This window comes from Scyliorhinus canicula, chromosome 3 (assembly GCF_902713615.1).
Source record: "Scyliorhinus canicula chromosome 3, sScyCan1.1, whole genome shotgun sequence".
Classification (NCBI taxonomy): Eukaryota; Metazoa; Chordata; class Chondrichthyes; order Carcharhiniformes; family Scyliorhinidae; genus Scyliorhinus; species Scyliorhinus canicula.
Window position 1 is genome coordinate 200,424,043 of NC_052148.1, and position 24,385 is coordinate 200,448,427.

Genomic DNA, 24,385 nt, shown 5'->3' on the forward strand with positions numbered 1-24,385 from the left:
ATGGTTCCTCTGGACAGTGCAGTTGGGGTGAAGTCGACAGCATCATGCGTGGCTCATCAGTACAGGGGGGCGGGTAGGGGGGAGAGAGAAAGCAATAGTGATAGGAGATTCTATGGTCGTGTTGCCTCACTGGTGTTGGAGTCAAAGATGTCACTGGCTGTAGAGCACTGTGAGGGAGGAGGGTGAAAAGCCGGAGGTTGCTCTATACCAGTACTAACCAGGTAAGTAGAAAGAGAAATTAGATCCTGCAGGCAGATTTTGCCAGTGCCATGTGCCGGTGAGTATAGAAATAGGAGAATAAAGCAAATGAATGTGCAGCTGGAGAGAGGGCTGTACGTTCCTGGAATATCGGGATCAGTTCTAGGGGGAGATGGGATTTGTACATGCTGGAGCAATAGCACCTCAATAGAGCTTGGACAAATGCCCTCACAAGAGGTGGATACATTTCAGTGGGTTGAGAATGGATCTGGCCTAAGTAAATTGGAATCCAAGATTGGAAAGTAAAATCTCAGTGAAACAATAGGCTGCATTTGCAGAGCAGATGGCCGAGGTACAGTGGAGGTACATTGCTACAAGGAGTAAGGTAGGGCAAACAAAACCAAATCTACCTTGTAACAAAAGTAATAAAAGTAAGATAAAGCAGAAAAAAAGTGAGAATGACAGATAACACAAGCAAGAACCAGACTGAATGTGGCGAGCTCAGGGGAAGTGGCAAAGGCAATGAGAGGTAAAGAGAAAGTATGAGAAGAGACTGGCAATGAAGATAAAAGCGAATCCAAAAGTCTTCTGTATACATATAAATAGCAACAATGACATAAGAAGAGAGAGGTGGAGATTAGGAATCAAAAAGAGGTTGACACAGGGAAACAGGGCCTGACTGAGATTTTACCAAAGAAGAAGATTCTGCCGTAGCCACAGCAAAAGTGGAGGTAGTTGAAATACCTGCTGGGCTAAAAATCCGTAAAGGAGGAAGTATTAGATAAGCCACCTGTACTTCAAGTTGATACCACCAGAACTGGATGGAAGGCATCCGAGCATATGAAGAGAAGTAAGGGTAGAAACTTTGGAGGCACTGGCCATGATCTTCTAATCCTCCTTATACAGTGTGGTTCCAGAGGACTGGAGAATTACAAATGTTAAACCCCCTTTCAAAAAGGATAAACCCAACAACTACAGATGAGTCAAGTTTAGGTTGAAAGCTTGTAGAAATGATAATCCACAACAAAATGAACAGTCACTGGATAAGGGTGGATTAATTAAGAAACGGAATAATTGAGTTCAATTTGAGGCAACAGAGGGAGGTGATGAGGGTAACGTGGTGTACACAGACGTCCAAAAGGTATTTGATAAAGTGCCGCATAATACGTTAGTCAGCAAAGAAGCTCATGGAATAAAAGAACCAGTGGAAGCTTAGGTACAAAATTGACTGGGTGACAGGAAACAGAGAGTGGAAGGTGAGTGGTTGTTTTCCACTCAGAGGGAATAGTGGTGAATGGTCACTTTACAGTCTGGAGGAAGGTGTTTCCCGGGATCATTACTGTGTCCACTGCTTTTCTGGACAGTATGCTAATAATTTATTTGGGCGTTTGGAGCACAATTTCCAAATCTGGAGATGACATAAAATTGCCAATAATTGTGGATTGTGAAGAGGATAGTGATAGATACTACAGGAGGACATTGACCATCCATTGGAATGTGACAAAAATAAAATGTAATGCAGAGAAGTGTGAAGTGATGCATTTTGAGAGGAAGAAAATAAAGGGTGCAATTTTAAATGGGGTCGAGGAACACGGAGACCTGGGTGTATACTTGTACAAATTGTTGAAGGTGACAGGATAGTTTGAGAAAGTAGTTACAAGGCATATGGCAGCCTGGGGTTTATAAATAGAGGCATAGAGTTCAAAAACAAATAAATTATGGTAAATCTTCACAAAATACTAGTTCAGCCTCAACTGGAGTACTGTGCCTAATTCTGGGCATTGCACTTTAGGAAGGATGTGCAGCCTTTAGTTAGGTTGCAGAAATGATTTATGGGCATGGTACCAGGAATGAAGAGCTTCATTCGTTATAGATTGGAAAAGCTGGGAAGAGTGAGAGGAGATTTAACCGGGGTATTCAAAAGTCTGGGCAGAGTGGATAGGGAGAGAAACAGTTCCCATTGGTAGAAGGGTCCAGAACAAGGAGATGCCAATTCAAGAGAAAAGATGCATCAATGGTGACTTGAGAAAAATGCAGCAAATTATTAGGATCAGGAACACACTGCCTGAGAGTATAGCGGAGGCAGAGTCAATTGTGGCTTTTAAAAGGGAATTGGATAAGTAGATTTGAAGGGTTATGTGGAACGGGTATGGGAGTATGAATGGGTAGAGTACTCTTGGAGAGAACTGGCAATGATCTGATGGCTTGAATGGCTTCCTTCTGGGCTGTAACCATTTCATGATTGTGTGGTTCCATTTTTTGATTTCTGGAATCAACTCTTTATTGCAATGCTCAGATCAACCATTGCACATATGGAAGGACTGTGTGAATCAATGTCCCTCCCTGTATCCGACCTATTAGTCGGCTTTGCGTAACTAGCACTGCTACAGACGGCTCGTAAGAGTTTTGTTCAGGTTTCATCGTGGTGAAATGGTCAGAATTTCTGGGCAGCACGGTAGCATGGTGGTTAGCATAAATGCTTCACAGCTCCAGGGTCACAGGTTCAGTTCCCGGCTGGGTCACTGTCTGTGCGGAGTCTGCACATCCTCCCCGTGTGTACGTGGGTTTCCTCCGGGTGCTCCGGTTTCCTCCCACTGTCCAAAGATGTGCGGGTTAGGTGGATTGGCCATGCTAAATTGCCCTTCGTGTCCTAAAAAATAAGGTTAATGGGGGGGGGTTACTGGTACATTGCTCGGCACAACATCGAGGGCCGAAGGGCCTGTTCTGTGCTGTACTGTTCTATCTATCTATCTAGCCTTAGAATTTCTCCAAGCACATTCCTTATGGTAGAATAGGATGGGATAAGATCTGCCCATGTCAGCTACTGGGGTGTGGCTGTCTGAAAGAGAAGGGGCAGAATCTCAACACCTTCCATTCCAAATTCCAGCCACTATCTGCTTGCTCGCTTCTACTCTTGATATTCACTGGAATCTCAGATTCTGAGTTTCTTTTTGAACTTCGTACTCTCACAATTTAACTGTGAAACACATGACAAGTTTGAATAGGTAATTTGCACTGTAAATGCTGACATGGGAATTTATAGTCATTTAGCTGTTGCTCCTTGAAGTTTGTGAAATGCCAAATAAAATGGATTGTGGAATCACAAAATCATTTTTTCCTCACTTTTGCTTGCATGCACAAATCGCCTTTCCCTTTTCGAAGAAAAAACTCAAAATAAGTTTTAGCTTCAGAAATTGTCCATTTTTGTTTGGAATTATTTGGAGAAAAGCTAATGAACCAGAATGTGCCATATCTGAGAAGTATATGCACATCCTGGGAAATGAAATGCATTTCAATTTAGCTCCAAATCATAATCCTGAATAAAGTCCAAGTTCAGGTTTCTGTTAGGCCATTGGACACTCAACCTAAAAACTTTAATGAAAGCATTAAAATGCACAAGCAATTGAATTGTTATTGTGGTGTATGTATCTTTTTGAAATTGGCATTTTATTCAAGCCTTATTTTGCACGTACAGGGGAAATTTTAGTGACCGAAGGGAGAGGAAATTGACATGGGAATAAAATTATTGGAGCATTTTGTGTGACCAGATGGTCAGATTGTGAGATTGCCAATTTGATCCTTTACTGGGGCTGGATCAGAATCCTGGATCTTGCTTCTTAAAAGTACTGTGGATGTACCTTCACCAACTGGATTAGATATTCCATCGATATATATTTACCCACCTCAGCATTTTTAAAAAAACTTCAATAAACCATAGTTTAGACAATTAACCAAATAAGTTAATTTCCAAAAAATAGATAAAATACTGTACGCATTGAATAGCAGCAGGAGGTTTTGAAGGAAAATAAATAACTTGCATTTATGTAGCACCTTTCACATTCTCTGAATTTACCAAAGTGCTTCAAAGTCAATAAAAAAAAAGTAAGTACCTAATTTTTTTTTTCCCAATTAAGGGGCAATTTAGCGTGGCCAATCCACCTAACCTGCACATCTTTGGGTTGTGGGGGTGAAACCCACACTGACACGGGGAGAATGTGTAAACTCCACACGGACAGTGACCCAGGGCCGGGAACGAACCTGGGGCCATCAGTGCCGTAGGTGGTGGTAGCTAACCACTGTGCCACCATGCTGCTCTTGCTTCAATGTCAGTTAATGGTTTTTTGCAGTGTCATGTTTTATACTGAAACTTGGCAGCTGTTCTTTGCACAGCTGTTCTTTGCCCACCTCAAGTCCCCTGAGGCACGTGTTGGTAAAGGACATCTGTTGGCTAAGGCTCTTCAAAAGTGGATTTGTTTCCCCTGGTTGGGATTAACTAACTCACTGTACACAAAGATAAACAGGTTATACCTCCAGCTTCTGTGCGTCAGCTACTTGATGGCAAAAATCATGGGAGCCGCCAGGGGCGTTTGAAATGCTAACTCATCTGGCAAGAATTTCTTGAGTTGAATTTTGTAACTGCAAGACCCTGAGTATTAGATTGGATTTGGCATTAAGCTTTCCTCTGAGGTACAGTTAAGCAGCAGTGAAGACAACAGAAGGTAAAGTTAACACTGCAAATGTTTGTGATTCTTGCCCGCTGTGCCTTGCATGGCTTCAGGCAGTTGAGGTTGAAAGTGCTGCTTAGATTCACACAGGGAGATGTGTCCTGATCTCCACTTTTTATTTCTATTTTCCTTTTGAGTTATTTAGCCAGTGACAGAGGATTGTGCTTCCATCCCCGAGAACAGAAACGGCTAGGTAGACTGAATATTCCAAACACAAAGAAACACGATGACAGAACAATGTATGTAATAGTCAGCTGTGGAAATTAAAGTAATGGGCCATCTTACAATGTCTGATTTTGAGGTGACGGCAATGCAATTCGTTGGTTGTCTCATGGCAAACAGAGCAGCTTTGATGCCTGATGAGCCATCAATTGCACGAGAGACGAGTTGCTTTACAAAAGTTAGGCTTTAATAAGCTAGAACTTAGCCCTGCGGTTGTCTACAATAAAATGGACGACCGCCGGGTGTTTCGACTATTTATACTTCGGTAAGGAGGCGTGGTTAACTCAGCCTCTCAACCAATCGGAGAGCAGTCACATGACTGGTCTCAACCAATCAGCCGGGAGGCACATGACCGACCAGGGCCAATGGTAAGCCGGTGTTCTGCACCAATGGCAGACAGCTATGCAAATCATAGCACCACAATGCCCACTTATATTTGCCAACCCATGATGCCTGTTAGAATATGTGTATTGACATGAAGTGAAGGGTAGGATTGAGCTATATGATGCCCCACACAATCAAATAGCCTGCTGATACGCGCTCTAACCCACTTATCCCTTCCATCTTCCACCCAGCAAATCTTTCCACTCTACCTTTCCTGAGATTGACCAAATGCTCCACCCCCACCTTGCTCTCATCTTCTCTCTTTCTCTTTGCCCATTTTTTTCTATTCCACCATCTCTTTCTCTTTCTCTCTTGTCCCCCTTTTTTTCCCCCTCCCCAACCTTATCTTACCACCATTCTGGCTTTTGTACCGTGCTACCTAATTACTTTTAGACCTTGGCTGTTCATTAGCTCGGTAGGTGGAGTCTGAAAATTGTGTCAAATGTGCCCATCTGACCAAGGTGAAATTGTGCCCAAGTTTCCACATAAACTAATGAACATTATACTGAACGTAAAATCACCCATGAAACAGCCCAATTAACCTGCATAACCAATTGTGGCTGGAAGGGAGCTTCAAGGTGCTGGGTGCGGTAGTATTAAAGGTGAAGAATAAATTCCTTTCGGTGTAAGGTTGGAGCCGACAAGGTGTAAGTAGCACTTAACTCAGCAAACTTTTACAATAATTAAGTCACTTTCTGCAGAGTTTAAAGCTTTCTTTTACATTTCCCTCCCTTGCTGTGTATCAACAGTTTTGAAAAACAAGTTACAAAGACAGGAGAATGGTAACCATGGACCATGATCTAAAATAATCAACTACATTTCTCTTCAATAAATGGATTTGACAGTGTTCTTACATTGTTTTAATCTTTTCTAGGTTAATGCAAGTCACAAACGAGACAGCCTTTGGTCAGCATGGTGGTTGGAACTGTGAGATTGCGGAAAAGGATTGAATATTACCTGCCGGCCTCCATCTGATATGGTCTAAAAGAGCTCTGGTCAATGACATGGCCTCAGCTGCCATTAACAAAGGGAATCAACAGGTCCCGAGTCTCTCTGGTGTGGACTCGGAAACCTGCACCATTGTGTTTAAAAACCACTGGGCCCACGTAAGTTTGTCTGTGCATCAACAAAATTATATAACATATATAAATGGGAAGCAGTAAGTTCCATGAGACAAGAGCAGATTGAAATGACGGCCAGGCTGTTAACAGGGGCAGGCTCTGTAGGTAGGCGGCTGCCTGGGTTTCCACACATGTTGTAAAGTTTCCACTGTGTCATTTGACCGTGGCAGGTTCTGCGCTTCAAGTCAGCCTCATTGGTAAAATCATAGAATTTACAGTGCAGTAGGAGGCCATTCGGCCCATCGATTCTGCACCGGCCCTTTGGAAAGAGCACCCCACTTAAGCCCACGCCTCCTCCCTAGACTTGCAACCCCACTTAACCTTTTGGACATTAAGAGACAATTTAGCATGGTCAATCCATCTAACCTGCACATCTTTGGACTGTGGGAGGAAACCGGAGCACCCGTAGAAATCCATGCAGACACGGGGAGAAAGTGCAAACATCACAGTCACCTGAGGCCGGAATTGAATCCGGGACCCTGGAGCTGTGAGGCAGCAGTGCTAACCACTATTCTACCATGCTGCCGGAGGCTTGGGTTGCAATTGGAGCACTGCAGAACAGGCCTGTGTTGTATCTGCATTGTATTGAATCAGCGTTGTATCTGGACGCTGATTCAAGGTGGGGTGTAGGGTGAGATTCTGATCCCCGATTTTGGGTGGACCGATTCCCAACCCTGGGAGATTGGGGGGGGGGGGGGGGGGGGGGGGGAATGCTGGGGAGGAATTCCTGCCTGCTCATGAGGAGTGCTGTAAAGGCAGTTGCCTTCTCCCCCGTCGCTGCCAGTCTCGCTTCAGCTGCCAGGTTTCCCAAGACCTACAGAACAGGAAGTTGCCAGTTTCATTAGCATACTTAAATTGTTCACCCCTTGTCCGACTTCTGTTAAATTTGGTATTGGTCACTTTGAGGTTAGGGTTCAAAAGTTTTAAATGTTCACTTCCTACCTGCTCCCAAGTTACACATTTTGTGTTCTAGAATTCCCTTTGCTACAAGGGCAGTTCTAGGTCTTTGGAAGGAGACAGGCTGTTTACAACTGGGGCACTATGAGATTCTATGATGTCTTACCTCAACTCATTTCCCCCCTTGTCTAATCTCTCGCGATCTACATCTGCAACTCTTCCAATTCCCTCTGCCACTCATTTTCAGTTACTTGCCTGAACAGATTCCTCTTCATCATGGACTTCCAATCCCTCTTCCCCCTCCATTCCCTACCTGCAAAGTCTGGGAGCTTTCTGCTCTTCGTTGAACTGAGGCCCAACCTATCCCAAACCATCATTCCCTGCCTGGTTAAACTTGTTCTCACAACCAACAGCTTTGTTTTTTTAAAATCAATTTTAAATTTACAGTACCTAGTTTTTTTCCAATTAAGGGGCAATATCGCGTGGCCAATCCACCTACTCTGCACATCTTTGGGTTGTGGGGGTGAGACCCACACAAACACGGGGATAATGTGCAAACTCCGCACGGACAGTGAAGATCAGCTTTGACTGCAGCCACTTTGTTCAAATAAATGATGCCACCATGGTAGCCTGTCTGTACCTGCCATTGCATGAGAAATTTATGCATGAGAATTCTTTGTTCTGGTCCCTTCCCACATTTATTTTTCTGGCACATTTGGTTCATCAGACTGTTCAGGACCTCAATGCCGAATTTGACCCGTGATGAATTTCCAACATGTATCCGTACCAACTGATAATGGTCTTTGTTTACTTTGTCTTCTGTAACAAGTGTTTTGTGACCCAGCTTTTCTCTCCTATGCCAACCTGTATTTCAAAACAAACATGTTAGACTGGATGGTTTTCCTTGATACTTTGTGCTGTTTATCCAGTAGGCTGAACTACAGGATCTGGGTGGTGTCACATTTGACTCCTATTTCTGCTCTTAAGTTTGTTTATATCATCTGGTTTATTGTCACTGTGCTACTCTTAGCTTCAGTGCCCCTGGAAATAAGAGGAGAAAATGAGTCAATATCCAATGATTTTGAGGCCTTGAGATGAAGAAGCAATTGGTCATTATGCTGTATCTTCTGGTTTGAAAAGCTGTCTTTGACACACAGCATGACGGTGTCATCTGCATTACACAATAATTAATTCAACCTGACCTACCCTCACCCAATTATATATTACATGCACTTTCCAAAACCGAACTCACTGGACAGCAATCAGAATTAAATGCGCTCCGAAAGCTAGTGATTCCAAATAAATCCGTTGGACTGTAACCTGGTGTTGTAAGACTTCTTACAGAATTAAACACATCCATTGATTTTTATTTTCCCTCCGCTCCTCCCTATCCCTGGTGTACGGAACTCTTGAGTTGCTGCCCTAATTGAGATTTAAAACTGCAGGTTAATCTGTTGCGATGTAACTAATTTCAGCAAACCTTAATTCCTGCACAGGTGGTAAAGATTTTGGAAAGACACGACCCGCTGAAGAATGCCAGTGCAAAACACGGGGCTATCCCTCCGGATGAAGCGAGTGCTGTCCAGAATTATGTTGAGCACATGATTTTTCTGTTGATTGAGGAGCGAGCTGACGATGCTGCCATGGGTCCCATTCTGGAGTTTGTGGTGACCGAAAACGTCATGGAGAAACTCTTTCTGTGGAGCCTCCGGAGGCAGTTCACAGATGAAATGAAGATCGAGCAGATAAAAATGTATGAAATGTTGGTCACCCAATGTCACCAGCCCGTGCTGCACCACAAGCCAATCCTGAAGCCTTTAATGATGATGTTGAGCGTGTGCTCTGGGGCTGCTACTCCCTCTGTGGAAACTGAACTGGTTTTGCTGCTTAATCAGCTCTGTTCCATCCTTTCCAAGGACCCTTCCATCCTGGAACTCTTTTTCCACACGAGTGAAGACCAGGGAGCAACAAACTTCCTCATCTTCTCCCTGCTGATTCCCTTCATTCACCGCGAGGGAGGAGTGGGACAACAGGCTCGAGATGCATTGCTCTTTATTATGTCCATGTCAGGTGAACGTGATGTGGCGAAACATATTGTGGAAAATACATACTTCTGTCCGGTGAGTGTTCAAATATATTTAGTGTGAGTAGTAATGGCTCCTTAGAATTAGAGGAACCGACTGCAATATGAATTATAATAAATTGTTGTGAATAATTGCTGTTGGTAGAAATTTCATTGCTAATTCTGTAAATTTGCACTCAACCTGCTTATCGGGCTTGGTGAGGACCATCTCTCTTGACCCCACTGTAGCCTCTGTGTGGTCAGGTTGCTTGTCTGACAACCAGTACTGGATGAGTAGGAATTTCCTCTAAATACAGATTGTGAAGCTTTTGGGCACCTGTCCTAATGTTTTCACTATTGGCACAGTGCCAAAATTTGTCCAAATCCCCTCCTGGGAAGCCGCTCGAGATATCTTACTATATTACAATCACTCTCTAAATGCAAACAATTGTTCTAAAGTAGCTGTCGCTACCAGGATGTGTCATCTGATTAGCTTCACAGCTCGATTGTATTTGAGGTTAATTCCGCCCATGAACTGGCTTTTATCCATGAAAGTAAACCCATTCTGGTTTACACAGTAACCCTGGCGTGCGTCAAAGTGCGAGACAAATTCTTATTAAGAAGTTTGTGGATTTACAGTTCGGCTCTAAGCACGGAGGGATACTAATTGTGTACCTAGAGATGTCGGATTGGCACAAAATATCGAGAAAAGATTGCTGGAAATGATAAAGCAGATCTTCTATAAATCCTTTGATGTTACCCTCACAACCATAAGTGCCCTTATGTTTCAGACATTTGTTCTTGAATTACATCAGTACAGCAAATGGTCTGAGCAAATATTGTTTAGATTAGAACAACAATTGGTAATACAGTACAGTACATTTTAGAATGTATTTACGTAATAACATTGTTGTGGGTAAATGTCTATAATGAACGGACAAATTTCTCCTTTGATCTGCTTAGTGTTTAGAATTCTCTGCCTCACAGAGTAGTGGAGGCCGCTGGCTGAATCAGGCAGATTTTCAATTGACAAGGGCATCCAAGGTTATGAGGGGCAGGCAGGAAAATTAAGCCCACGGTCAAGATCTCATTGAATGGCTGAGCAGGCGCAAAGGGCTGAATGGCTGACTCTTTCAATTTCCTATATGGCCTTTCTATTAACTCTGCCTAATGGATGGGCGTAGGCTGGGCAGGGGATAAAAATTAAACAGGGAATGCTTCCTAATTTGCCATATATGTGCCCATTGTTTTAACAGTGGTCTTTTAGTAAGTCTGCCACAGAGTTCAAATTTCTATTAACCCCACACCAAACTCATGATAGGGGGGGGGGGGGTGGAGTTCATCTCAAATGACCCCCCATCTCCTTACTTTGTCTTCTTTTGGGAAAATATTTATTTATTTATTTTTTTAATAATTTTTATTGAAAAGATTTTTTACATGAAAATATTTACCCCACCTAACCATAGACTATTACAAAATATTCCCTCTTAACAAATATCCCCCCCCCGCCCGACCCCCCGCGCGCGCTGTCCCTCCCCCCTTCCCCCCCAAAAACAAACAAAGCAACAATTAACATCAAACATGAACTGCGAACAAATTTGCCCGCATTACAACCTTAAATAATCAACCACACCCGTTGTTCCCCCCCCCCCCCCCCCCCCCCCCGGGTTGCTGCTGCTGCGACCTCTGCACCCTATCTTTGAGCCAAAAAGTCGAGGAAAGGCTGCCACCGCCTGAAGAACCCTTGTACCGACCCTCTCAGGGCGAATTTGACCCTTTCCAACTGGATAAAGCTTGCCATGTCGTTAATCCAAGTTTCCACGCTTGGAGGCCTCGCGTCCTTCCACTGTATCAGTATCCTTCTTCGCGCCACTAGGGACGCAAAGGCCAGTACTCCGGCCTCTCTCGCCTCCTGTACCCCCGGCTCCACCCCAACCCCAAAGATCGCTAGTCCCCATCCTGGTTTGACCCTGGATCCCACCACCCTCGACACCGTCCTTGCCACCCCCTTCCAGAACTCCTCCAGTGCCGGACATGCCCAAAACATATGGACATGGTTCGCTGGACTTCCCGAACACCTGACACATCTGTCCTCACCCGCAAAGAACCGACTCATCCTTGTCCCCGTCATATGGGCTCTATGTAGCACCTTAAATTGAATGAGGCTAAGCCTCGCACACGAGGAGGAAGAATTAACCCTCTCCAGGGCATCAGCCCATGTCCCATCCTCTATCTGCTCTCCCAGCTCCCCCTCCCACTTGGCTTTCAGCTCCTCTACTGATGCCTCCTCAGCCTCCTGCATTACTTTGTATATGTCCGATATCCTCCCCCCTCCGACCCAGACCCCCGAGAGCACCCTATCGCTCGCCCCCCTGCTGGGGAGCAAGGGAAACCCTTCCACCTGGCGTCTAGCAAATGCCTTCACCTGCAAATGTCTAAACACGTTTCCCGGGGGGAGCCCGAATTTCTCCTCCAGCTCTCTCAGGCTCGCAAACCTCCCATCTACAAACAGATCCTTCAGCTGCCTGATGCCCACCCTGTGCCAGCTCTGGAATCCCCCGTCCATGTTCCCCTTTTGAATCTATGGTTCCCTCTTAACGGTGCCTCCATCAGACCTCCCACTTCCCCCCCTGTGCCGCCTTCACTGCCCCCAGATCTTGAGGGTGGCCGCCACCACCGGGCTCGTGGTGTACCTCGTGGGAGGGAGCGGCCATGGCGCCGTTACTAGGGCCCCCAGGCTTATGTTGCCACATGACGCCCTCTCCATTCGTTTCCAAGCTGCCCCCTCCCCTTCCATCATCCACTTGCGCACCATCGATACATTAGCCGCCCAGTAATACCCTGAAAGGTTGGGTAATGCCAGCCCTCCACTCTCCCTACTCCGCTCCAAGAAGACCCTCCTCACCCTTGGGGTGCCGTGCGCCCACACGTAGCTCATGATGCTGCTCGTCACCTTTTTGAAGAAGGCCCTAGGGAGGAAGATGGGCAAGCACTGAAATAAAAACAAAAACCTCGGGAGGACCGTCATTTTAACGGAATGCACTCTGCCCGCCAGCGACAGCGGCACCATGTCCCACCTTTTAAATTCCTCCTCCATCTGTTCCACCAGCCTGGAGAAGTTCAACTTGTGGAGAGTCCCCCAGTTCCTTGCCACCTGCACCCCTAAATATCTAAAACTCTTTCCCGCTCTCTTCAACGGGAGTCTCCCGATTCCCTCTTCCTGGTCCCCTGGGTGTATCACAAATACCTCACTCTTACCCAAGTTTAGCTTGTACCCCGAAAAGTCCCCGAATTCTGCTAGCAGTTCCATCACCTCCGGCATTCCCCCTTCTGGGTCTGCCACGTATAGCAGCAGGTCGTCCGCGTATAGCGATACCCGGTGCTCCTCCCCGCCCCTTGTCAGCCCTCTCCACCCCCCTGAGCCCCTCAGTGCCATCGCCAACGGTTCAATTGCCAGTGCGAAGAGCAGGGGGGACAAGGGGCACCCCTGTCTGGTCCCCCGGTGGAGCCCAAAATACTCCGATCTCCTACCATTCGTCACTACACTTGCCGTCGGGGCCGAATAGAGCAGCTTCACCCATTTAATAAATCCCTCCCCAAATCCAAACCGTTCCAGCGTCTCCCACAGGTACTTCCACTCCACCCTATCAAATGCTTTCTCCGCGTCCAATGCCACCACTATCTCCGCCTCACCCTCCACTGCCGGCATCATGATGACGTTTAGCAGTCTCCGCACGTTCGTATTAAGCTGCCGCCCTTTCACAAAACCCGTCTGGTCCTCGTGTATCACCCCTGGCACACAATCCTCTATCCTGGTAGCCAGGATCTTTGCCAGCAACTTGGCGTCTACATTCAGGAGCGAGATAGGCCTATATGACCCACACTGCACGGGGTCCTTGTCCCGCTTCAAGATCAGAGAGATCAGTGCCTGCGACATTGTCGGGGGCAGAGCCCCCCCCTCCCATGCCTCGTTGAAGGCTCGCACCAGCACAGGGCCCACCAAATCCGCATATTTTTTGTAAAATTCCACCGGGAACCCGTCTGGCCCCGGCGCCTTCCCCGACTGCATATGCCCAATCCCCTTGACTAGCTCCTCTAACCCTATCTGCGCCCCCAGCCCCTCTACCAGCTCCTCTTGGACCTTGGGGAACCTCAGTTTGTTCAAGAAGCCCTCCATCCCCCCCCCCCTCGTCGGCGGCTCTGACCGATACAGCTCCTTATAGAAGTCTCTGAAAACCCCATTTACTTCTGGCCCCTTCTGCACTATGTTCCCACCCCTCTCCCTCACTCCCCCAATTTCTCTAGCCGCATCCCGCTTGCGGAGCTGATGCGCCAACATCCTACTCGCCTTCTCCCCATACTCATAAATCGCGCCCTGTGCCCTTCTCCACTGTGTCTCCGCCTTTCTGGTGGTCAACAGGTCAAACTTAGCCTGCAAACTACGCCGTTCCCCCAACAGCCCCTCCTCTGGTGCCTCCGCATATTTCCTATCCACGTCCAGAAGCTCCCCCACCAGCCTCTCCCTCTCCTTTCCCTATGTGCCCGTATGGAGATCAGCTCCCCCCGGATCACCGCCTTCAGGGCCTCCCATACCATCCCCACCTGCACCTCCCCCGTGTCATTAATGTCCAGATATCTTTCAATGCTCTTCCGGACCCTCTTATACACCTCCTCATCCGCCAGCAACCCCACATCCAGGCGCCACAGCGGACGCTGGTCTCGCACCTCCCCCATTTCCAAATCTACCCAGTGTGGCGCGTGGTCTGAGACCGCTATGGCCGAGTACTCCACTTCCCGTACTTTCGGGATCAGTCCCCTGCTCAATACAAAAAAGTCAATTCTAGAATAGACTCTGTGGACATGGGAGAAAAAGGAGTACTCCCTCGCCCTCGGCCTCCCAAACCTCCAGGGGTCCACCCCTCCCATCTGCTCCATGAACCCCTTTAACACTTCTGCCGCTGCCGGCCTCCTACTCGTCCTTGAACTCGATCTGTCCAACACGGGGTCCAGCACTGTGTTGAAGTCCCCCCCCATGATCAGGCCCCCTGCCTCCAGGTCCGGAATGAGGCCCAGTAGACGCCTCATGAAGCCAGCGTCGTCCCAGTTCGGGGCATACACGTTAACCATCACCACTTTCTCCCCCTGCAGCCTACCCTTCACCATGACATATCTACCCTCTTTATCCGCCACCACCTCCGCCGCCACGAACGACACCCTCTTCCCTACCAGGATCGCCACCCCCCGGTTCTTTACGTCCAGTCCTGAGTGGAACACCTGTCCCACCCACCCCCTTCTCAGGCGGACCTGGTCCGCCACCTTCAAATGGGTCTCTTGTAGCATTGCTACATCCGCCTTCAGTCCCTTCAAATGCGAGATTACTCTCGTTCTCTTGACCGGCCCATTCAGCCCCCTCACATTCCAAGTGATCAGCCGGGTCGAAGGGCAGCCCGCCCCTTTCCCCTGCCGACTAGCCATATCCTGTCTCCTGCTCGCCCCGAGTCAGCCCTCCCTTTCTGACCCGCTCCCCATGGCGGTGGCGCCCCCCCCCCCCCACCCCTCCAGTCCTCAACTTCTCCTCCCTGGCCTTTTCAGCAGCAACCCGGTGGCCCCCCCCTTCCCCCCTCCCTTCCTCCCCCCCCCCCCCCCCACCCCCCTCCCCCCCCAGGCTAGGACCCTTCCTAGCCGCGATGCATCCTCCATAGTACTTCCGTAAGTCAGCTGGTTTACGCTGACCCGGCTGCCCCTGCCACACTCCGGCTCCTCCCGGCTTGGGGGACGTCCCCCCCCTTACCACCCCTCCTTGACCCCGCTCCAGCGCGGGAAAGGGAGCCATTGCTGACCACGCCCCCTACTCCCACCCCCCTCCCTCCTCTGCCCCGTGCGCGGGAAACCAGAGGAAAGCCCGCGCTTTCGCCCTGCCCCTCCCCGCCCCTCCATCTTCAGTTCCACCCCCGTCCCCGATCTCACACCGATAAATACAAAACAACCAAAAACCCCACAAGAAACACATACCCCCGGCACTCCCCCCCCCCCCCCCCCCACCCCGCCCCCCCAACATAACATTATAAATAACAGAAAAAAGAGAGAAAAAACTGGTATAGAGAACAAAAAGGGTCCAAAAATACGGCCAAGTGAAAATCCAACCAAAAGGAAGCCACGTGTCCAGCTTAAAGTACCAGAGCGGCAACGACCGCCAAGTATCCCCTGGTTCTAGTTCGAGTCCAGCTTTTCTTCCTGGACAAAGGCCCACGCCTCCTCCGGGGACTCGAAATAGTGGTGCTGGTCCTTATAGGTCACCCACAAGCGCGCTGGCTGCAGCATCCTGAATCTGATTCTCTTGGCATGCAGCACCGCCTTCGTCCGGTTGAACCGGGCCCGCCGCTTTGCCACCTCCGCACTCCAGTCCTGAAAGATCCTCACCGTCGAGTTCTCCCATTTGCTGCTCCTCTCTCTCTTGGCCCACCTCAGCACCCTCTCCCGGTCACTGAATCGCTGGAACCGAACCAGCACCGCCCTCGGGGGTTCGTTTGCTCTTGGCTTCCTGGCCATTACTCTGTAGGCCTCCTCCAATTCCAGGGGCGAAGGGACGGCCCCTGCCCCCATCAGTGAGCCCAGCATTTCTGCCACATACCCCTGGAGGTCCGACCCCTCCAGCCCTTCTGCCAGGCCCAGGATCCTCAGGTTTTTCCGCCTCATGCGGGTATCCATCTCCTCCAATCGGTTTTGCCATCTCAGGTGGAGTGCCTCGTGCACCTCCACCTTTCCCACGAGGACCGTGGCCTCCTCCTCCCTCACAGTCATCTCCTGCTGCAGCTCCCGAATTGACGCCTCTTGGGTCGCCTGTGCCCCCATCAGCCTGGTGGTCGTCGCGTTCATCGACTCCAGCAGCTCCACTTTCAGCTCCGTGAAGAAGCGCAGGAGAACGGCCTGCTGCTCCTCCGCCCATTTCCTCCAGTCCTCGGGTGCGCCGCCGGCCGCCATTTTGGATTTCTTCCCCCGCTTTTTTCGGGGAGCTGCTGCCGCTTTTTTTCCTGCCCCACTTCGGGTGACGACCATAAATTTTTCGGGGTTCTCCTCTGGGAACCTTCCCCCACCGGGAATTGCCGTTCCAGCGCCGTTAGGGGCCCTCCAATCGGCCCAAAAACATCTTCCTAACAGGAGCAGCCAAACGTGCGACTTAGCTGGTCATAGCCGCAACCGGAAGTCTCGTGAAAATATTTTTATTGGCTTTTCCTTCCCCATGTGAAACTCTGGCTTCTTGGCGGTGTCTCAATTCCTGTCCTTTTGCTACTTTCCACTTCCTCGTCAGTTCGTCCAGTGTCACCAGTCTGCGCCCTACGTAAAAGTCCCCGACCCGTCAGTGTGCCCCTGTCCCGCCTCCATCTTTTGAAGGTGGCATCTAGCATGGCTGGGGGAATCTGGGATTGCCGCAGATGGGGGCCATTTTAGTTATCCCGAAGTGCTGCCTCAACTGGGTCCACGTTCTCAGCGTGGCCGCTACCACTGGGCTCGTTGTGTATCTTGTTGAGGAGGATGGGAGTGCTGCTGTAGCCAGGGCCAGGAGGACCGTTCCTTTACAGGATGCCTCCTCCATTTGTACCCAATCTGTGTCGGGTTCTTGTACCCATCCCCTCACTCTTTCTGCCGTTGCTGCCCAGTGGTAGTATTGTAGGTTTGGTAAGGCCAAGCCTCATTTGACTTTTCCTCTTTGCAGTGTCGGTTTGGGAATTCTAGGGTTCTTACACCCCCCCCCCCCCCTTTCTCCTATAAGGGGGCTATACATTCCACTGAAAATGGTATGGAAGGGAGCTCTCCAGATTCATTTAAAATATATATATTTCTACTACAGATTTTCCATTTTACAACACATTTTACAACAAAACCCATATTATCCACAGCAGATGATGCAGAAAACCAAGATAACAAAAACCCCAGACAATCATATCCACCCAATCCACCATGAGAGGAAAGACAACCAAAAAGACAAACTAAACAAACAAAACAACAAGCACCCCCCTCCCCCACCCCTCGTAACTGACGGTGATTAATTCTTTAAAGTAGGACATTAATGGCTGCCATCTCCTTCAAACGACCCTCTAATGGTGTACTTGACTTTCTCCAGGTACAAGAATTCCATTAGGTCATCCAACCACACTGAGGTGCTGGGCGGAGAAGAGGACCTCCACCCCAGCAGAACTCACCTCCAGGCAATCAGTGAGGTGAAGGCAAGGATATCTGCCTTCACTCCTGTACAGCCCCAGCAAGTCTGACACCCCAAAGATGGTCACCAGAGGACAAGGCTTCAGTTAAATATTCAGAATTGCCGCCATGGTGTTGAAGAAGGTGACCCAAAAGCTTACTAGTTTAGGGCAAGACGTGTGTGTGTGATTGGCCGGCTCACCGGAACACTGCTTGCGCCCGTCTTCTACCTCCAGAAAAAACACTCATCCTAGTTTTGGTCAAATGCTCCCTGTGGATCAGACCAAGCCGAGCAAATGAGGACGAGGTCTTACCTGCGGTCCACCTCAAAGATATCATCCACCTCTGCCGTTCCACCCATGCCTCCCTCTCCATATGCACCTTGTAGGTATAATATCGCCTCTAATCACCACCTTCAAGGCTTCCCAAAGTGTGGAGGGCAGGACTGAATCATTCCTATTGAATTCTACACACTTCCCAATGGCCTTGGACCTGAATCCACCAAACCCCAAATCCGCCAATAACCCGAGATAGAAACTCCACCGTGAGAGCTAAACTGTGCTCGACTCCAAAACCAAATCTACCAGATGTGGGGCATAATCCGAAATGGCCATGCTCTCTGCCTTCCTCACTCAAGGGAGAGGAGACAACACACCAAAATAAAAAGTCAATCTTGGAATACGCCTTATGTACTGGGGAGAAGAACAAGAATTCCTTACGACGTGGGTGCATAAACCTCCATGGATCAGCCCCCCCCCCCCCCCAACTGCTTCCTAACAAATGCTGTATTGTCCCAGTTTGGGGCATAGGTTATCTAACATCACCAACCTACCTGCCAAAGACCCTGTAACCACCATGTATGGGTCTGACACGACCTTGTCCAAACCGTTTGTTGATTAAAATTGTCGCTCCTGAAGCCTCAGTGAAAGACCTGGCGCACCCATCCCTTCCGCAGTCTGGTCTGGTCCCTCAAAGGGCAAAGGACAAAGGGGAAAGAAATATCCCTACCCAACCTGCCATGAAATACAACAAAATTCAACATCCCGACCAAGAGTAAGATCCGACCGGGAGCCATATATTTCCAACGAAAAGAGAAATACTGTTTTGAATAATATCCCACAAAACAATTAGCCTTCCATCCCTCACCATACAACTTACGCAAAACAACTTCAACCCAACCCAGAAACATAGAAATAACAACAAATATATACAAAATACCACAAACCCCCTTCCCATAAACAACCATAACAAGTCCACACAGATCCCGTTTAACTCGACCCCTGTCCATGCTCTGTAACGAAAGCTTCTGCCTCCACTGAAGAATAAAATTAATGGTCCCTTGATCGAAAGTAACACGCAGCCTTGCAGGGTACACCATTCCAAACCTCACTCCACTCTTGTACAAAGACACATTGGCCTTATTGAAGGCCATCCACAGCAACATCCTGGTAGATTCTAATGTGGCTTCCTTCCCATCTCCGGTTACAGTTCTCCTTGGCCCACATCAGGACCTGTTCCTTCTCCTGGAAGCTGTGAAATCTGACTATAACAGCTCATGGTGGCTCATTTGCCCGAGGTTTCTGCCAGAGTGTTAGATGGGCCCTATCTAACTCTGGAGGGGACGGCAGTACACCTTCCCCCACCATCTTAACAAACATCAAAAAGTATGCAGTTGGATTCAGACCTTCCACATCATCCAGCAACCCCATGATCCTGAAGTTTTGTCTCCACGGCCAATTCTCCAGCTCATCCACCTTCAGCCTCAGATTCTTATTCTTCTCCACCACTACTGAGATCTCAGCCTCCGGCGAGGTGATTTGGTCGCTGTACCTCAACAAAACCACCTCCACCCCCTTCAACACCTCATCCATGCTACTTCATAGCTTCCAAAATTCTTTCCCAACTTTTCACGGGGAGGACCCAGCACCCCTCTCAATCGACTTAAGAAGAGTATGGATCATCAGACTTCATTGCCTCTCAAACTGCTTTTCAATCTCAGTAGCCAGCACCCTGGTTAGCATATTTGCTGTGATTGGGGCGGCCACAACTACTGGAGCCACCGCCGCCATCTTCCCTGCTGAGGCTCAATGCGAGGCCTCCAAGTTGGTTCAAAAATTTCTACCCACAGACTTCTTAGTTGTTGTCTTTTTTCATAGAATTTACAGTACAGAAGGAGGCCATTTGGCCCATCGTGTCTGCACCGGCCCCTGGAAAGAGCACCCTACCTAAGCCAACACCTCCACCCTGTCCCCATAACACAGTAACCCCATTTAAACTTTTTTTTTGGACACTAAGGGCAATTAAGCGTGATCAATCCACCTAACCTGCACATCTTTGGACTGTTGGAGGAAACTGGAGCATCCGGAGGAAACCCACGCAGACACAGGGAGAACGTGCAGACTCTGCACAGACAGTGAGCCAGTGGGGAATCGTACATAGGACCCTGGCACTGTGAAGCCACAGTGCTAGACACTGTGCTACCATGCTGACCTGCTGATGGTCTGGTCCATCAAATCAGGACTCTGTAAATCTGAACATTGGTGGTTGGAACTATCAGAATGAGGGGGAGAGGCCTTGTGTCATATAAGGGCTGTTATGCACACCTTGGGCTGCACTGAAACGTATTGAAGACTTAAAAGTGGTGGCCCACAGACATGCGCTTACTTATGAAATAAGAGTTTTAATTGTGTTTTCAGAATATGAATGAAACCACAATATTATTAAAAAAACATCTGGTCATGATTCATTCTAACCTTGTGAATACCTCCTCGAATGGGACTGGAACACTAGAATCTATCTCATCTGTTTCTGTCTGCCATTTTTTATACATCGTGTAGTGTCCGATTATCTGTTTGATCTCTGTGGTGTGCTTTCCCAGACTGTGCAAATGCACAGAATGTAAATTGCAGGACCAATGGAAACATGAATCTGAAATGCTGTTCAGTCTTGGTCGGTTGATGCCAGAGGAACCGAGTGTTTTTTGAAACAACACCACACTCTGTAACACAGCTTCCCTCTACTCATTCGTTCACTTCTCTCATTTCTATCTGCCTCTCTCCTCTTCAATTTTCTTCTTTCCTCCTTTTTCATTCCAGTTTTTTTCCTCTCGTTTGGACTGTTCTATCTGCTGAATGTCTCTATGATTGTAGCATAGTGATTTGGAAGGTGGGACGGAAGGCAGCAACATGAGTTCATTGTGCTGCTTGGAGGGCTTGACCTGATTCATGCAGCCATTTCAGTGGAAATACTGAATTGCAGTTGCCTCTAATTATTGATAAAAGCGTTAACACAAGGGATCTGATGCTGTTATAGGCTTGGTGCTAAAGTACACTTCTGAGATTTGGAATGAAGCTTGTGGGCTTCAACATCCATCAATCCAGTATTCATTGGACAAAACTGTCTCTAATTGGTGTGAGAAATGGTGAGAATGTCCCACTTGTGCATTGGGGGGTGCTCCTCTGAGGTTTGGGGAAAGTCAACATTGATGAGCAAGAGTCGAGGTTGGGGGAATGCTTTACACCACATCTGAAAATGGTTTGAAAGTGCTTAATCCTGGCCCTCGCCCTCGGTGCCTGAAACAGGAAGAGTTCCATTTCCAAGCACAACATTCCTCAACTTTAACAACAACAAAAGATCCATTCCAATCCGAGGACTCTTGCGATGTCCATAGTAAAGTTACAGGTTTAATAATGGTTCTAAAACTATTTGATGTTCTGTAGATATTCTAGTTTTCCACATTTAGCAAAAGTTGTTGTTATTTTGGTTTCCTTCCCAATTTTTCCGACAGGAATTACAAGTCCCCACGTGATTAGTCAGATTAAAATTTGGTGCAGAAATCAACTGATAGTTTTTTGTATTACTGTTAAATGATTTATTTTGAACATGTGAACATGCGAATTAGGAGCAGGAGTTTGGCGCCTTGAGGCTCCATCACGATTCAACAGCTGATCTGATTGTGGCCTCAACTCCACATTCCGCCAACCCCCATAACCTTGTCAATCAAGAATCTATCTACCTCTGCCTTTAAAATATTCAATGACCCTGACACCACTCCCCTCTGTGGAAAAGAGTTCCAAAGATTCACAACCCTCTCGGAGAAAACATTCTTTTCATCTCCGTCCTAAATAGGAGACTGCTTATTTTTAAACTGTCCCCTAATTCTATTCCCTCCCATAGGGGCAGCACGGTAGCATGGTGGTTAGCATAAATGCTTCACAGCTCCAGGGTCCCAGGTTCGATTCCCAGCTGGGTCACTGTCTGTGTGGAGTCTGCACGTCCTCCCCCTGTGTGCGTGGGGTTTCCTCCGGGTGCTCCGGTTTCCTCCCACAGTCCAAAGATGTGCGGGTTAGGTGGATTGGCCATGCTAAATTGCCCGTAGTGTCCTAAAAAAAGTAAGGTTAATGGGGGGGGGGGGTTGTTGGGTTACGGGTATAGGGTGGATACGTGGGTTTGAGTAGGGTGATCATGGCTCGGCACAACATTGAGGGCCGAAGGGCCTGTTCTGTACTGTACTGTACTGTTCTCTGTTCTATGTTCTATATGGGAGCCATCTTCTTAGCATCCACCCTGTCAAGTACCCTCAGGATCTTAAAAGTTTCAATAAGATCACCTCTCTATATTCTAAACACTAATGGATATAGGCCCAGCCTGTCGAGCCTTCCCTCATAAGATAACCACACCCCAATCCCTGGTATCAGTTGAGTTAATCTCTGAACTGCTTCGAACTGCTGTGGGCAGCTCGGTAGCACAAGTGGATAGCACTGTGGCTTCACAGCGCCAGGGTCTTGGGTTCGATTCCCCGCTGGGTCACTGTCTGTGCGGAGTCTGCACGTTCTCCCCGTGTCTGCGTGGGTTTCCTCCGGGTGCTCCGGTTTCCTCCCATAGTCCAAAGACGTGCAGGTTAGGCGAATTTGCCCTTAGTGACCAAAAGGGTTAGGAGGGTTTATTGGGTTCCCGGGATAGGGTGGAAGTGAGGGCTTAAGTGGTTCAGTGCAGACTCGATGGGCCGAATAGCCTCCTTCAGCACTGTATGTTCTATGTAAATCTATGAATGCATTTGTATTCTTTTTTAAATAAGGAGATCAAAACTGTGCACCGTACTCTGGATATGGGGCCAGATTTGCCAATTCTCAGACTGCGTGCGGAGGATCTGTGGCGGCACCCCCTCACTGATGCTGCGACCGGGAAGGGGTTAGCAGCCGCACCACGTGAAATGCCTGGCTTCCATGAAATAAACGGCCAGAGAATTGTCAGGTCCTTGGCCATACATGAGCAGTGGTCGCGCCATACAACATGGCACCGGCTGTGCACAGACCCGACATGCCAGATAGTACCCCCTCCCCAGCCCTCGCGGAAGCCCCCCTGGCCAGCAGCACAGCTCAAGCCCAACTGTGGCGGCACGGGACACAGTCTAATGCAGGGGTGGGCAAACTTTTCCGTGCAAGGGCCACATTCAGAAATTCACAATTTTAAAGGGCCGCATAGTATATTAAGTAAAATAATTACTTCACCCGGTTATGATTCTGGGCGCCTCATATAGAACATAGAACAGTACAGCACAGAACAGGCCCTTCGGCCCTCGACGTTGTGCCGAGCAATGATCACCCTACTCAAGTCAACGTATCCACCCTATACCAGTAAGTAATCCAACAGCCCCCCCCCCATTAACCTTAAAAAGAATAATTAAAAATTAAAAAAAAATGTTTAAAAAAAATTTTTTTATTTTTTTTTTAATGACTTGGTGGGCCGCATAAAGACCTTTGGCGGGCCGCATGCGGCCCGCGAGCCGTAGTTTGCCCACCCCTGGTCTAATGGCTGAGACCACACGTCCCTCACGCCATCATTAACTCGGCCCATCTGGGACGGAGCATCGGGGAGGGTCCTTAGGTGACATCCTGAGGCTGTCCCAACAGCGTGCAGTGCATGCCGCAGTGATGCCATTTCGGAGGGGGCAGAGCATGCGAAACCTGCGCAAAGTAGGCACCACCCCCGATTCCATCGTAAAAAGGGATTCTCCGCCCGATTGGCAATTATGAAATCGGTGTCGGGAATTGGAGAATCGTGCCCGTGGTCTCACCAACAACTGTCCCAAAACATCCCTACTTTTATACTCCATTTCCTGTGCAATATATTCAAACAAATTAAATTTAAGGAAACATTCAATTTGCCTTGATGATCACTGGCTGTAATTAGGAAGGCAGAGGCGATACATTTAGATTATAAACTTAAATGCTTTTCATTCCAAAAATTGGTTGCAGTTTTAACTGGAAAACATCATTTAGCCTCAATGAAATGTACTATATTGACTTGCATAGTGACGATTAACCATTTGCAGCAATGTGTATTAGTCTTGCTATAACTTTGCAAAAGCTTCCCATGGTCTTTCAGAGGTGTGTTGTGTATCAGTGAATCCATTCTTGCTGATTCTGCATCACGTGATGCGTAGTGATGTCAGCAGAGGGCGCAGTCTTTGAGCAGATCGCCTTCTTACTTGAATGAGCAAAACCTTCATCGTGTTTTACAAGAATCCAGAGTGTGGGCACCTCCATACCTTTTCTCTTTGTGGCAACAAAGAAATATAACCCAAGAGAAACCTGGCAGCGAGGATTGTGGCAGACAAAAATCTCTGGAAAGAAAGCTTTCATTGGCTAATTGTGGGATGGCACAGGAGATTCTCGGGACTGGACTCTCTCTGCTGCCGATGTGAAGGTTGAACAAACGTTTTCAAGAGCAAGTGTGAGTAAGAAGACCGACAGTTGGGGAAGACTTTACATGCGTTGATGTGAGTGGGGTCTGGG

At 48.1% G+C, this 24,385-nt stretch overlaps 1 protein-coding gene across 7 annotated transcripts in view; it reads left to right on the plus strand.

The window, feature by feature from the left end:
- The window catches only part of fam160a1a (family with sequence similarity 160 member A1a), a 225,551-nt gene that overhangs the window by 102,778 nt on the left and 98,388 nt on the right, over positions 1-24,385 (plus strand). For all 7 annotated transcript variants that reach the window (XM_038791988.1, XM_038791989.1, XM_038791984.1 and 4 more), the window contains 2 exons: positions 6,184-6,415; positions 8,824-9,447. In XM_038791988.1, the coding sequence (XP_038647916.1) occupies positions 6,314-6,415; positions 8,824-9,447 (726 nt within the window). In that variant the 5' untranslated portion in view covers positions 6,184-6,313. The remainder of the gene's footprint in view (positions 1-6,183; positions 6,416-8,823; positions 9,448-24,385) is intronic.